The 15,119-nt window shown below is 50.1% G+C and overlaps 5 protein-coding genes across 5 annotated transcripts; 2 read left to right on the top strand and 3 right to left on the bottom strand.

Annotated features, from left to right (window-relative positions):
- Positions 1-314: 314 nt before the first annotated feature.
- On the bottom strand, positions 315-4,553 carry MIND_00875300 (Phosphatidylserine decarboxylase proenzyme 2; the record flags this gene model as incomplete). The annotated part of the gene is made up of 13 exons (XM_037365412.1): positions 315-653; positions 711-1,042; positions 1,093-1,230; positions 1,279-1,309; positions 1,358-1,424; positions 1,471-1,502; positions 1,553-2,546; positions 2,598-2,854; positions 2,955-3,052; positions 3,104-3,785; positions 3,835-4,023; positions 4,079-4,328; positions 4,375-4,553. 13 exons carry the CDS (start codon positions 4,551-4,553, stop codon positions 315-317), a joined length of 3,588 nt encoding a protein of 1,195 aa, XP_037218654.1.
- An 834-nt stretch (positions 4,554-5,387) lies between these two features.
- Positions 5,388-8,912, bottom strand: MIND_00875200 (uncharacterized protein; the record flags this gene model as incomplete). Its single annotated transcript, XM_037365411.1, has 7 exons — positions 5,388-5,544; positions 5,591-5,704; positions 5,756-5,872; positions 5,923-6,070; positions 6,122-6,734; positions 6,782-6,943; positions 6,999-8,912. The coding sequence occupies 7 exons, from the start codon at positions 8,910-8,912 to the stop codon at positions 5,388-5,390; spliced, it is 3,225 nt and encodes a 1,074-aa protein (XP_037218653.1).
- Positions 8,913-8,979: 67 nt separating this feature from the next.
- MIND_00875100 (Single-stranded nucleic acid binding protein) lies at positions 8,980-9,906 on the bottom strand (the record flags this gene model as incomplete). Its single annotated transcript, XM_037365410.1, has 4 exons — positions 8,980-9,280; positions 9,329-9,495; positions 9,561-9,729; positions 9,779-9,906. The coding sequence occupies 4 exons, from the start codon at positions 9,904-9,906 to the stop codon at positions 8,980-8,982; spliced, it is 765 nt and encodes a 254-aa protein (XP_037218652.1).
- MIND_00875000 (WD repeat protein) lies at positions 9,897-11,893 on the top strand (the record flags this gene model as incomplete). The annotated part of the gene is made up of 9 exons (XM_037365409.1): positions 9,897-9,917; positions 9,969-10,184; positions 10,236-10,658; positions 10,706-10,803; positions 10,848-11,046; positions 11,094-11,220; positions 11,271-11,659; positions 11,708-11,829; positions 11,881-11,893. 9 exons carry the CDS (start codon positions 9,897-9,899, stop codon positions 11,891-11,893), a joined length of 1,608 nt encoding a protein of 535 aa, XP_037218651.1.
- A 562-nt stretch (positions 11,894-12,455) lies between these two features.
- On the top strand, positions 12,456-14,643 carry MIND_00874900 (Cytochrome P450; the record flags this gene model as incomplete). Its single annotated transcript, XM_037365408.1, has 14 exons — positions 12,456-12,675; positions 12,722-12,819; positions 12,870-12,901; positions 12,950-13,138; positions 13,184-13,386; positions 13,432-13,493; positions 13,551-13,650; positions 13,701-13,714; positions 13,767-13,943; positions 13,996-14,065; positions 14,113-14,137; positions 14,189-14,305; positions 14,351-14,506; positions 14,556-14,643. The coding sequence occupies 14 exons, from the start codon at positions 12,456-12,458 to the stop codon at positions 14,641-14,643; spliced, it is 1,551 nt and encodes a 516-aa protein (XP_037218650.1).
- Between the last annotated feature and the right edge of the window lie 476 nt (positions 14,644-15,119).

The raw sequence follows: 15,119 nt of genomic DNA, 5'->3' as shown, positions 1-15,119 counted from the left end.
TTGTCGGAATCAAATGTCGCAATGGCTATATATTCTCGCAGCGGTACAATGAGGATCGCCACGGAGGCAAGTCAAATTATATCATTTGCACATAAAGCTTAGACTTTCCAAAGATGCAGAAGCGTACAAGAAGTTGCGGGACGAAGTGAGTGGTTTGTGGGCGCAAGCGTGTAAGTTGGAGGACAGATAATGGTCCATCCGTCTGTTGTAAAAGATATCAGAATAAATTCCTGCTCTACTATGCTTTATGACTAGTAGTATTAGTACAATAGCAGCCACTTAGATAAGTTGTCTCCGCTTTTTACTGCTTGGTGTTACGCGCTTCCTCGCAGTTTCCTCGATCCACGTCCGATGCCCATTCCAACCCGCACAAGGGTCTCCAGCGATGCACGCCCGTTAACAAGCAGATCTTCATCCCACTCCAAGACCCCCTTCTCAAACAGAACAACGATCGTCGAGCCACCAAAGGCAAAGTACCCGAATTCCTGTCCCCGCTTGACAGCCTCGCCCTCCTTGACGGTAGTTTCGATCGACCCCACCATCATGGCGCCAACGCACACAGCCATAACACGACCAAACTGGGGACTGTCGATCGGCACAATCTTGCGTGCATTCTCGCCGTAAACATCAAGAGCTGTTCGGATGGCTTGAGGCTGGGTAAATCCGTCAGAATTGCGTCGGACATAAGGACAATAATAAGCAAGCCTCACGTTCACGGTATAATACTCTCCCGCAATATATGTCATGTTCCCAATCGTTCCATCGACAGGCGAGTGGAACCTGTGGTAGTCCTGGGGAGCAAGCCTAAAGATAGCCAGAGCCCCATTGTTGTAGCGTTCAGCTTCGTGCTTATATGCGTCGCCAAGTAGTCGAGCCACTGTAAATTCGCGTCCCTTGATCCAAAGTCGCGTGGCCTCCGTGACAGACTCGAAGGCCATGAACCGACAGTCTGCAGCACTGACTAGCCGATACGGATCGTCGGGTGTTTCAACAGGCCGCGCATCTGGTTTAAGTTTGCGATAGAAGAACTGGTTGAATGTTTCTACGATAAGTTTTGGTTAGAAACCAACGAGATCATAAATGGTGACAAACTGTAAGAGGACAAAGGATCGCGAATCTCGTTGATGTTCAGTTGGTGGAATTCAATGAAAGCAGGGATGTCGCGGGCAGACACAGGAGAGTCGTATTTGAGGCCTTGTTTGATAGACATGGATTTGAGAAGACGTCGTGCTGAGAGAAAACAATTAGACACATTCATGTGATCACCCTTTTACTAACCTCGACCGCCTTCCATGCGACTCTTCATTCCCTAACAAGAGCATCAGTGGCAGACAGAAGCGACTCAAATCTTGTGCACCTTGTAGAGAAGACGAATGCCTAATCTTACATAGACCTGCATCTTCTCCTCCTCGAGCTGACCAGTTCTAGGAAGTTGGGTAAGTCGGGTCCAGAGGATGGTCTACAACTTACAGACGGTTTTGAACGATGATATTAGCCGAATTCTATAAATTCCCCGTTAATGCCGGGCAACAGGAGAAAAATTAAGACGTACTGCACCAAGACGATAATCGCCGCTAGAAATCTTCCCGATGACCTTGGTATACCACTTTCGTTGTGCTTGACTTGCTGTCACGAAATTCCCCACAACGATACGATCCACGGTGCTCCAGTCCTGACTTGCGCATACAGCGATGTGAGTGATGATATCTAGCTCAGCCTTGGAGGTAAGTCGGGGGCGATGACACAATGGACAGTTCTTGATGTTGATAAGGCGCTCAAACGACTCTTCACTCCCGGTGCTGGTTGGCGACGAGACGGATGCTATCTGCGAAGCCGTGGTTACTGAAGACTGCGCTTTGCGATATCGTGGACGTCGGAATCGAGATTTCTTGTTAGTAGCGGGTGGCGCAACGGCCGGAACAGTCGGCGATGATGCGATCACCACGGGAGTGCTCGGCGCAGATTGTGATGCTGAAAGCGAAGAACTGGATGATTCCTCTTCCAGATCAGCGTCAGAAGATGATTCAGAGGTGGGTTGGCGCGAATGCGGTGGCTCAAGTCGCGGACTAGAGTCTGAAGAGATTGGGTGCAGCAAGGCCATTTCTGAGGGTTCCGTAACATATCCCTTTGCCTCGCCCGTGACGAAGTCGATGTCCAACGCCGGGCCTGCGAAGTCAAGCTCAGCCAGTTTGAGCTCGGCTCCACTTCCAGGTGCGGGGGTTGGATTGATGCTTGTACCTAATCCACTGCCAATGTTGAGCCCACCATTTCCATCATCAACTCGTTTTCGCTCGTTTTCTGGTCTGCACACCTCCAACTCGAGGCAGATGATCGCCTCCTCCATGGTGAGGTCTTCTTGTCTGGGGTCTTTTCCAAAACGGGTAAAGAAACCATCGATAGTGCTTGGGCTCAGAGTTGACCCAAGGGAGTCAAGCATACTGGTGATCTCGACATGAGACAAGGTCGCCGTGTCATCAGCATCATATTGTTGGAGATATTGGCGCCAAAAACGTTGGCGGAGCAAGGAGTAAGGCTGGTACTTGGCGCTGGGCAAAGTAATGAGCAATATATCACGGAAAAAAATTCGGAGGTTATACCGGAAAGTGATCACAGGGCTGTGCCTGGTCTCCCAAACCGCCCCACCACCATTACCGTTGCCGATCTCCAGTTTGAGCTTGAAATTTTTCATGGGATGGTTCCCACCTTCACTTTCCGGATACAACGGAATGTCGACCGGTGACGATGCCGGTAGTGGTTGTGGGGCATCCGCCACCAGCTCGCTGACATTGAACAAAGCTTCGCCAATATAATCATTGGAGCTGAGTTTGTCCCAGTCGAGAACACTGAGGCGGACCTGAAGATGCTTAGGCTTGAGCGTGAATTATAAGGATAATGACGATACCTTGTAGCCCAGCTCATATCTACGGACATGGAACAGAAGTTTTTCGTCCCACACAGGATTCAGTGAGTGTCGAATTACGCGGGTCCGGAAAACCTTCTTCCCAAAAAGAGATGACGACAAAAGGGTCCATGTCGAAAGAAGTTCGGGTCACTGTAACCGGAGCGATGAGCCAAGAAGTCGGTGACAAGAAAGACAACTAACTGTTTTTAAGTCGAGGAAGATCACTCGCACCAGCAATTTCGAGCATGACAATCCCGACAATGTCGTTCGGATGGCCGTTCGCGGCCTCTGGGCCAAGTGAGTATGCACGTTGAGGTTTGGGTCTTCGACGTGGCTTGCCCTTCTGATTCTCGGTATTTTTACTCTCTTTGCTCTCGTCGCCTGGAGTCCCTGTTCCACTCCAACTACGTCGAAACATTTTACGTTTCTCCTTCGAAGTCGGATCCTCCCCAGGAGTCGGAGGTCGCGAACGAGTCAAGAATTTACGCGGGTTGGGCAACGCGATGAAACTGGGTCTTGATTTCTTGTCTCCAGGAGTGGAGTCCGAGGGCGGTGACGGAGTTGAATCAGTGGTGTTGAGTGCCGATGAAGGGGTCGGTGTTGTCATTGGACTTGGACCGGTGGGAGTCTTGACATTGGCGACTGGATCAGGAGAGGGTGTTGGCGGAGACAAGGTTGTAGGCGGCTGATACAAGGCTTGCAAACGAGAAGTAGAGGGTGGGATGACTGGAGTTTCAGGCGAGGCTGCTTCGTCTTCAAAATCACACTCGGATAAAGCGTCCTCTTCGTCCGATGAAGACGATTCAGAAGCCGAGGAGAGACCGCCGTCGTCCTCGAATTCTGGGCCGGTGAGATGAGAACGAAGAGTGCCCACGCCTTCAGTCTACAGACGGCTCGGATGAGAAGCTCTTCTGACATGAACAGCCACATACCGGAGGTGCAGACACGAGCGATGAACGACCAGTCTTGACGAGGTTACGGTAGAGAGCATCAAAGTCAATAGCTGCCTGATTTGGAGCACGCGCTGTTGGTGGTGGAGGGGCCACAAACCCAACTCGAAGCCTGATGGTTCCCTGGGCCGGTGTTCCTAACCGTGTGGACACCAGAGGGACCGTGAATGGCTTGTAATATAAGCATCAGCTTGCGGAGATGCCTAGTCTGGATAGCTTCACGTACGACATTGCCAGGGTCGTCCCATGATTTTGGTCGCGTATCGAACCAGTTGTCCACTGGTAAACAAGCTTCACCAAGGTAGTCTTTGCGGATAACGTCTTTGTCCCAAAGCACTAATTCGAGAGCGCCGAGCGTGTCAGCAGTACTAAGATAGATAGGAAAGTCCCAAGTGGCGTCTTTGAAGACAGGATTGAGTGTCTTCTTAGCGACGGATGTGTGCTGTCGCGTCCGTTGGAGAGTGACGATGACATAGCTACACTGGGTAAGGAGGCGAAATTCGTGGTGCAAGGAAAGCTAACGGGTCACTCAGTCCGTTCTTGTCTTTTGCAATGAGGTCGTTGGCTGCGGCGACTTGTACACGGAGATAGACGATTGGTTGCTCTCCAGGTCGAGGAGAGAGTGAATTCGTTCCGTTGCGGCCACTGAAACCAAGGCGCAGCGCGCGTTTGAGTTTGGGGTGCTTGCGAGCGATGACCATGGTGGTCACGAAGCAAAAGGGGTGGAGTCGGAGGTGGAGAACTTGCGAGACAACGCCCGGACAGCCCTTTGCTGGTCGTATTCAAGTTGCGACAATCATACGTCACACCTCGTCACTTGGCGCTTCTTCCGCCCCGCAGTAAAATTTCAGGGACTCGGAGGTGGGGAAAAATAAGTACTCGGTCCTATTTTTGAAACAACTTCGATGCTTCGGCTTGTTTCCTTGATTGCTACAGACTATGGTCTAGGATGGCAGATGCTAACTAAGGATTCCTAGGACCTGCGAAGGTACCACAGCCTTCCACTAGTTAGCATCTGCCATCCTAGACCAGAGTAGCATACTAGATGCAGATACGCACGCATATTGCACAAAACAGCTACCAATAGGCGATTTCTACGTTGGGACGTTATCCAAATGGCTGTCGCAAGAACCAAATGATTCAAGAAGCTGATTAGATAAGATGAACAGCCTAAAAATTAGCTTCAACCGCGTTAGTTGACAATGTTTCTGAGAGTGAGTACCGCTACTGAAGTCGAGATTCCCATAGTCAATGGCGATAAAGTCCTCAGGGACTTTGAAAACAACAACAACACTAATTATTATCATGAAAGACATGACGAGTTATACTCTAAGTAGCAACAAGTGCCAATGGGTGGGTGGTCGTAAATGGGTCGTAAAGTATTTGCTTGGGGTCGTGAATGAGAGGCGAATGGAATGGATATGAGAGGATAAGCTATTTACAGCGAACTGTCCTTTCAGGGATGCACATATGGTATGGCAGTATGCAGAAAACACGATAATGATAACTCAGCTTTCACAAAGGCTAGTCGAAGTTTACCACAGTCGGGAGATGTACCACCGAACGGTCTGCCAGACCGTCAGCGCCGAGAACTCTCGCACATTACTCGAGGCAAAGTCAGACGCGTGACCACCGACAGCAACTTCATCGTCGCTTGGGGCGAAAAAGAAACCCGAGGTAAGAACAAGGTAACTAGATAACTATGAGTTCCAATTTGCAAATAGGAAAGGGTGTAAACCTTAGAATCAAGATGCTGCCTCGGTGGTAATTGCTCTTGGCCTCAATGTAGGTATAGGTCATGAGGAACATGGAGAGGATGATGGCGACAACATCCCAGCGAGGGAAAATTAGCCTGAGGAAGCATTCACGTCAACGAACCCCAAAAGGAAATACAGCAACGGACGTGAAAGTGGTGGCGACTTCGCCCATCTTTTCTGGAGCATACCATGCCGAAAATGCAACCATGGCAGGAATTTGGAGGAGACAGACTTGCAAGGCATATGCTGAGCCGATTTCCATGCTGTAGCAGCTTGGTAAGAATGCACGAAGCAAAATAACAACAACACGAACCTCAATGCGATGTTTCCGTTGAGCGCAAACGACATAGCGTTCATGAACTCCGTCGTATTTGGTACCAGGGCGAAGAGAGTGACACCCAGGAATTTTTCATCTAACCCAGAGCCCTCAAGGATGACATCAACGACATCAACAAGAATTTCTATACCCTTGTCAGAATCCTGCAGACCAAAAGAAAATAAGAGAAACTTACCAGCAATAGCAGCATACAATGCGGTACAGACTAACAACACGCTAGCACTGGTTGTCCGACTCCAACTGGGCGCTTCGTGGCCACCATGGCCACCTCCGTGGGCCGCTGCCCCATCGCCTCCTTCTCCTCCCGAGGCACGTGCCCGGGCCGGAGAAGCTCCGTGCATTTGCTGATGTCTCAAAGCGCTTACAGTCGCGACAGCGACAGCACGCGTAAAGTCATCAGTCGACATGGTGTCCGGTAACGGCTGTAGACCTTGTACACCCTTGACCGCATGATCTACGCTTTCGAGAACCGGAGAGAATCCAGGCGGAGCGTAGGAGACACGTCGTGGAATTGTTGGGCTGCTTGGAATGGTTGTCGTCGAAGACGACGGTTGATGGATAGCAAGGGTTGGATGTGGGACTGGGGTCTGTGAACGCTCGCTCCGTACACTGGTCTTGTGCTGTAACCTTCCAGTCCCTCCTGGCGTGGGCTGGACAAGCCGGTGATAAAGCGAGAAAGGACGTTGATTGTGAATCGGCAACTCTAACGGGTTAAGAAGCTGTTGCGGATTTTGCCAGATTTGTGAAGCGTGCGTGCGGAGAGAGAACCAGAGACCGATGAGATAAGACTAGACATCAACTAAGAAACCTGAACATGGATAATGCAATGACGCACGAAAAGCAGGATGGCGGCACAGAAATACATCAAACTCTTGACGGTTGATTGGTAGAAGGGGTCGTTTACGGGATCAGGGTGCTTGTAATAGCAAGAGTCGCAGATCCATGGCATATCGCCCGTTCTCGGGCTAGCTGGACAACCTTTGCAAATAAGTTGGAACTGCATTTTTTCGTCAATCAATGTCAAACAAAAGAGGAAAAAAAGGATGACTCACATTTCCGTATGTCTGATAAAACAGTGTCGGTGTGAGTGTGCCAATAATTGCCATGATCAACATCATGCTGGTGACACCAGCACTTTTGGCGTTAAACTTCTGTTCTTTCCTTCTCAAAGCACTACTGCACATACTCATTCCAGGCATAAGCAGCACACCCGCAAGCAAGCTTCCTACAATCGAACCCTCCACAAGATGGCCCTTGGCCTCCTTGAGCATGAGCCCGTAGAGGATGATCTCGATAATGCTACCAAATGTTGCATTGATGACTGCACCCATACCAATGCTACTCTGGGCAGAGATACTCGCGACAGCCATTCCAATGAAGTAACTGAGTGGGATAACGCTCAGCAGCGCAAGCACGAATATGAGTCCCCGTCCAGCCACAAGGGAAAGCAACCAAGGTATATGTTGTCCAGTGTGCTCGCGATGTTCGACGATGGATAGGAGGAAGAAGCCATCGAATATGACAAAGAAAACCACGGGGACGAGGTTGACGAAGAGAATGTTAACACCCCCAACGGTATATTTGTAATATTGTGAGCCTGTAGCGTCGTAAATGCAAAGCAAAATGGTCGCACTCTCGCCAGGAGACGCCTGCCCTTCGGCAAGACGATGATGCTTGACGGAGAATTGTGGCGGAAGGGGCTCGCTACTGGCTTCAGCTTCGGGATGAGGAGACGATATGACGACTGCAGGGGGAGCTGCGCAGAAACGTAAGGTGGTTGGTTGGCCGCAGATATATTTGATCAAAGCCCAGTTGAGTTTGGCCATTGGGATCGTGACCACAAAGGCCCAACAGAGCAGACAAACGAAAAGCATTAGGGGAGCGATGATACAAATAAACGCCAGCCAAAAGCATATACGACCGAGCACGTCGCTTGAAGGGGTAGGGATCTTGGCGGCGCCAATTGAACTCGCAGAGGATGAAGTCGAAATAGCGGTTGCACCATATGAGCGAGATGGAGGAGGGATTCGTTGCAAAAGGGAGCTGCGCTCTTCGACAACAGGATTCCATGATACGGTTTGAACATGTTGCGGCATGATTGTTGGGGCTTCCGAGAGTGGGACACCTCGAATGGTTCCTTCGTCCGTCGCTGAGCTCGCATCACGGGGAATGGCAGATTCTTCGTCCTCCGCTAGGATTTCATCGTCGTCCTCGTCAGCTTCACCCTCCACATATTTGCCAAATGGCCAGAACAAATACCAGCCCAGACCGTAAACCAGAGTTGAATATCGAGCACCGCCTTGTGGTATGAACCGCAGCAGGCCGGAGACGACCATGCATACGCCAGAAAGCCACCATCCAAACACCAGGACCCAACATATGTTGCCAAATTTAATGTGATGCTCGCCAGGGGCGGTTGGGACGGCATGAAGTGCCTGGTCGGCGTAACGAGTGACCGAACGACTCTTCTTGTATAACGCCGGCTTCCAGATGGGCAGTCCGAATGGGTGCTCAACATTAATGAGTGACTGACGATCCCGAAGAGTGATGGGGTCTTCATCGTCTACAGCGCTCTCTTCATCACCTTGAGTGGGGGGATCCGTGGCCGCTTGCTTTCCTGATCTATTTCCTCGACGTATAACATGTTCCTCGTCATCAGAAGGTGTCTCGTTGTCGTTGTCTTCGTCAGCCTCGCTCAAAGCATCGTCACGAAAACCACGGGTAGTCACATGAGAGCTACTAACGCTGGTGCTTCGCGGCCCTCGACGCATTGAGTGAGCAGATGAGCTGCGGACAAGAATCGGTGTGGGTCGAGGGGACGGTTGGGCATTAAAATAGGAAGTGCCTTGGTTGTGGTGACTTGGTGTTTCGGAGGCCGACCATTGGGAGCTATGGTTACGATGGATATGGCTGGATGGCGTCGGTGTCGACGACAGGTTGCCCCCGTCATCTTTTGGCGTGGACATCGTATCCAGCGATGGCAAATGAGAGAAGAAGGAAACTCCGGTCACAACTACGTCACTACACAGAAATCTATTCTAGCCTCGACACCCTAGGCTTTCCCAGCTTGACTCCCGCCAAGACACCTGCTTTCCGCGGCTTGGTTTTACTATTCATTGTTTTGACGAGAGAAGCCGTATCAGCAGCCGCATTAGATAGTGGTAAACTTGGTAACGCGGTGGACTGTCTTCGCGTTGGTTGAGGGTCACCCATCGGTATGTCTGAAGGAAGTGGTTTTGGTGGGAGGGACGCGTGTGGGAGCAGTCCTGTTGTTGATTCTTCTTTGGCCATTTGTCGCAGCTTGGCTTCCATCATCGCAATCTTGTCCTCCGTTCTGAACACACTCAACAGAGGTCCCTTTCTATAGAAATTATTAACTCACCTTCCTGTGCTTCTTTTAATCATGCTCAATGTTGTTGGACGACCCGATTCTGCCATGACCTTGCGTGGTTTCCCAGAATCGACAGGGGCATACTGGGCAAAAGTTACGACCAATTTCCGACCACGCAACAATTTATCGTGGAGCGCTATTCGCGCCTTGTCTGCTTCCTAGATAGCACTATAAGATGGCGGAGATAGATGAAGCAGAAGAAATCCAGAGAGGAAGCAAAAACATGATGAGCTCTGGAAAGAAGCAGCATAGTGGTGGGACTTACATCCTTATCTCCGTATTCAACGAATGCATACCCACGCGGCTTCCCTTTCAACGCTCCGCTTTTATGGAACAGGAAGTCGAACTTGCTAACTCGTCCATGTTTCGTGAATATTTGTAGCAAAGTATATCTGATGGCAATTGTAACACACTCGCCAACAGATTTGAGAAACAACTCACTCGTCAACGCTGGGATGCAGGTTCCCCACGTATAGTCGGGTTGTGGGCTCCGGGATCTTGCTGCTGCCAGCCTCGGGTGCATCGTCTCCAGAAACGAACGTTGGAAATGTGAGGTGGGATGAAGACATGTTGGGCAAAGGCAAGTTCCACCTTCCTTTTTCGGCACCGCTTGGCCAACTTTTTTCCTCAGACCATGGCGACTCTCCTCCCGCCTCCCAAACGCCAGAAACTCTACCATGGCATCACTCCTCCCACTCCATCAATCCCCACCGACGCCCCGAAGCCCAATGTAATCGTACAATTTGTCTCTGAAGATAATGGCGAAGTTTTGGCACCAGCAGTCAGTATTCCTGCTGATCTCTCGCGTGAAGCGATGGAAGGGCTGTTGAACAAGCTAAAACCAGAGGTCATTGCTGTCTATACTCTGCTACGAAAGACAAGTCTGATTTAGTTCTAGGACGACCCAGTTCCGTTTGCCTTCCACGTCCTGCTCCCCGAATCGACAGCAAGCAAAGATAAAACTCGGATACCAATCGGAGCATCCATTCACGCGGACATTCTTGCCCACCCACTCAACTCCCAGCACTTCACCGATGAAGATGTATTCGTCGTGCATTGCGCGCCACAAAGCGTCTTTCGAGTTCGACCACCAACGCGATGCTCATCGACATTATCTGGCCATGCATCACCAATTCTTTGTGCTTCATTCTCTCCGACTGGAACGCTCCTTGCAACTGGTGCAGGCGACACTACTGCTCGGCTATGGAACTTGGATACAGAACTTCCATCGCATACCCTTACTGGCCACAAAGGGTGGGTTTTATGTGTTGAGTGGGAAGCGATGGAGAGGAAACTGGCGACGGGAGGTCATGATGGACATGTCCGTTTTTCCTTCCCTACTCCAGAGCAGCCCTTATCTGTCTCAAGGTCATTATATGGGATCCCAAGACCGGAAAACAATCCGGAGACGCCTTGAAAGGTCATTCGAAGTGGATCATGTCACTCTGCTGGGAGCCAATACATCTGTACGTCCTTTGTTCTCCGTTCACATTAATTTGAGCGCAGACAGAAATCCAACTTCTCCGCGGCTTGCTTCCTCTTCAAAAGATGGCAGTGTGCGTGTCTGGTCTATTCAGACACGACGGGCCGAGTTCACATTGGGAGGACACACCGCGAGCGTCAATGTTGTCAAATGGGGTGGTGTGGGTCAAGGCGTTCTGTACACGGCCAGCAGCGACAGGACCGTCAGGATATGGGATGCCCAAACGGTACATAAAAACTTGTGTCACTTATTGCATCTCTCATTTTTTCCAAGGGCCGTCAACTTCACATTTTAAAGGATCATGCCCACTGGGTGACCACGCTTGCCCTAAATACCGACTTTGTTCTCCGAACTGGACCGTTCGACCACACTGGAAAGAAACCTGCTTCCGATGAAGAAGGTTAGTGGTATATTTGTTCTCCCGCCATTATTCACCTCTTTTTTTTTCAGCCCAAAAATTAGCATTAGCTCGATATACCGCCGTCCTCACCAACACCCCAGAGCTGCTCATATCTGGGTCAGATGACCACACACTTTTCCTCTGGTCACCCTTCCCCACCTCTGTCGTTCATCTACCGCCAGCCAACTCTGGCCCATCAACTAAAACAAAACCTACTGCACGCCTTGTTGGGCACTCCCTCCAGGTGTCCCACGTCTCGTTCTCTCCAGATGGTCGTCATGCAGCCTCAGCATCGTTCGATTCTTCGGTGCGTCTCTGGGAGGGCAGGACGGGAAAATACGTTGCTACATTGCGTGGTCATGTTGGCGCGGTTTATCGCGTAGCCTGGAGTGCAGACGGGCGAGCGGTCGTCAGTTGTGGGAAGGATAGTACTGTCAAGGTCCGTCTCCTCAGCTGTGGTCCCTAGTCTGATCATTCTTCCAAACAGACGTGGAACCTCAAGACGTACAAGCTCAACAACGATCTTCCGGGACACACAGATGAAGTATATTGTGTGGATTTTGTGGCGGACAAGATCGTCAGTGGTGGTCGAGATCGGACGGTGAAGATGTACGTGCCTTCCTGCCCGTTCACTTATTTGGAGTTGACACATGCATTCAGTTGGAGAAACTAGTTGTATTATCAAGTCTCCATCTTGCTCATACGCATGGGGTGCCGACTGCAGTGGGGAAAGGTTACTTTGAAGGATGTTTTTACCGTGACATTTTAGTCGTGAGGCTTGAGTACTCAGAGTATTGTAGTTGATCACTAAGAAAAAACGACTTATGTAATGTCGACGCTCTTCACATCTGATTCTTACTTCATCCGTGGTCGCGCATCCTCCCAACATTTCATCGTACATGCAACCTCTAAGAGGTTGCACATTGGCATGATGTCAACTTTGTGTCGACTACGAATAACCACTCCATTCGGCTTTCACAGTCGTTGACATCCTGCGCGTTAGCACCCTCTTGTCTCTCCAGCTTGGGAGTGATACCTCTCACCCTCTCGGCGGAGACATTGCGGTTTGGATTGGAAGAAGCTTCTCGTGTCCTATAGTCGTCTTGATGGACCTATGAAATCCTTGCCTTGGTTCGCATCCCCGTCAATGCCATGATTCAACACCAGAGAAGTATTACCTCTTTCAAGCTTTGGGGCTCGTTTAAAGACACGTCAAGATAACGGTGCGGTCGAGCATGTCAATGGACTTCCCATATATCGGCTCGCTGACCGTCTACCTGACCGCAGGCTTAATCCTCGTCTATTACGCAAATCAGGTTTCTCGAGCTTGGCGCAAGAATCCGACCACCTTGCCCTATCCACCAGGGCCTCGACCGCTGCCCATCATTGGCAATATTCGACAAATTCCTACAACTTTTCCGTGGCTCACTTACCGAGAATGGGGTCGTCAATACGGTACGCGAAATATACCCACAACACTCTTACCCTAAACCACTTGTAGGACCGATGATTCATTTTCGAGCGTACAATGACCACCTTATAATCGTCAACTCTGCAAAGATCGCTGACGACCTCTTCGAGAAGCGGTCCCGAATATATGTATATATGCCATTCCCCTTCCGTTTCAAAGCTCACGCAATGCTACTTAGAGCGATCGCCCTGACTATCCGATGCTTAATTTGTCAGTTTCCCAGTCTGTGCAGCTTTGCATTAGTGACTAAACACTTAGAATGGGTTGGGAATTCAATTTTGCATTCATGAGATATGGCGACAACTGGAGGCAACACCGACGACTAATGCACCAATTTCTGCGCCTCGCAGCCGTGCCCGCATACCACCCTGTTCAAGTGAAGAAATCACATGATTTGCTTCGTATTTTTCTCTCTCATCCGAAGGACTTCTATGTCCACCTTCAAACGTAGGCCCGATTTTTGACCCGTAACTCATGCTGAATATGTACAAGTTATGCTGCCGCAATCATCATGGCGACTGTGTATGGTTATGACATTGCGCCGGTCGGAGATCCTTTCGTGTCCTTGGCCCAAGATGCGATGCACCGGATGGGACAGGGCACTATCCCTGCTGCTATTCCAGTCAATATGTTCCCTTGGCTCCGCCACTTCCCTGGATGGCTTCCCGGCTTTGGATTTCAACAATTCTGTGCTGGTAGGCCTATTTTCTCGCAGAGTATACCGTTAAATCAGCATCCAGACACCCGGTTGATCACAGCAAAGATGCGAGACGAGCCGTACGAATTTGCCAAAAAACAGCTGGTTCGTGTTTGCGTGGATTTGTGCTGGCCAATTTGGCTGACTAATGCGATTTATCAGATTGAGGAGCATGACTCGACGTCTATGGTTGCGAAGATGATTGAATCCGGCAAGACGGAAGTCCAACTACAGAAAGATGTTGCTGGTCTTGCGTATGGTGGTGAGTACAACTGTGTTACACGATGCTCGACTTGAATACATTCGTTTTAGCGGGTGCGGATACGGTGCGTTGTTGCGCGAAATCAGAAAGCGCATTCCAATACCACACTTTGGCAGACCTTCGCAACAATGGCCTCTTTCGTCCTGCTGATGGCCACGCATCCCGAGGTCCAAAAGAAAGCACAAGCAGAGATCGACGCTGTTCTCGGTTCTCACAGATTACCGGAATTCTCGGATAAAGCACAACTCCCATATGTCGAGGCTCTTTGTCGGGAAGTGCTGCGCTGGATGCCGGTGATGTTTTTTTTTGCTACTCGGACATGTAGGCTTTCTGACACTTGTTCAGTTGGTGCCCTTGAGCCCCAGTCGTAAGACAACGGAGGACGATATCTACGAAGGTTATTTCATACCCAAAGGTCTGACCCCCTTCACCTTGTTTAACGTCTCTGCTGACATATTCCAGGAACTTCGATTGTTCCCAACCTCTGGTCTGCTTGTATTGACTTGTGAACCTCTTTGCGCTGATAACAATGCAACAGGGCCATGTGCCAAGACGAGGCTATCTACCCGGAACCTGAAAAGTTCAAGCCAGAAAGATTTCTCACAGAGGACGGAAGAGTCACTACCGACCCTCTACTGAACCCTCTCGCATTTGGGTATGCCTCTTCTTCAGCTGACCATTCTGTTACATCTTCCTATAGACATGGTCGTCGTTCCTGTGTTGGCCGCCACCTAGCAGAAGACTCCGTCTGGATTGCGATGGCATCTCTTCTCACCGTATACAACTTTGGCAAAGCCAAGGATGCCTCTGGCAATGAAATCGAAATCCCTTTTCAGTTCTCTGATGGCTTGATCATGTCTGTTTATCTAATCTTATCGCATCTTATCGCTGATTATTAATCCTAGTCACTCCGAGCCATTCGAGTGCTCCATTACTCCGCGCTCAGAAATAGCGATAGCATTGATTGAAGGCACAGCCGAAAAGAATGGTTGAACGAGGCTTGCATGCCGGAACTCGGACTGTAATCGTCAACATCTGTACAATGAACTTGAACTCCGTTTCGTTGATTGCGCATTTGTTTGCATCTAGATCTTGAGTTCTCCCCGTTCTGACTTTGAAACTCGGCACCATTGAAACTGAGAAGTGCCAACCAACACTTGGCAAGTCATTCTGCGCCATTGTAACAACCCACGGATAGCTAGAGCTGGTGCCACATACCGGGTAGTTCCTCCGCTAAGGCGAGGTGCACTATGTTTACTATCTGCTAGTGCATCCAGAGACCGCAGTCAGGGTTAGAGGGTTGCTGGGAAGGTGGCCCACTGACACGCAGAAACATGCCGGGGCCCATGCTCGACCATGTATAAAAAGAATACCAGCAGCCCATATACTGACGACCCAGCATTGACAGAGACGATGACCTTCGGCCTATTCGGAGCACTCGCTGAAGGGGTTGCTGACCTCACAGTCGG

Source organism: Mycena indigotica, assembly GCF_014461135.1.
Source record: "Mycena indigotica strain 171206Taipei chromosome Unknown Mind.scaff0007, whole genome shotgun sequence".
Classification (NCBI taxonomy): Eukaryota; Fungi; Basidiomycota; class Agaricomycetes; order Agaricales; family Mycenaceae; genus Mycena; species Mycena indigotica.
The sequence above is the reverse complement of the archived record's forward strand: the minus strand, read 5'-3'. Positions and strand labels throughout refer to the sequence as shown.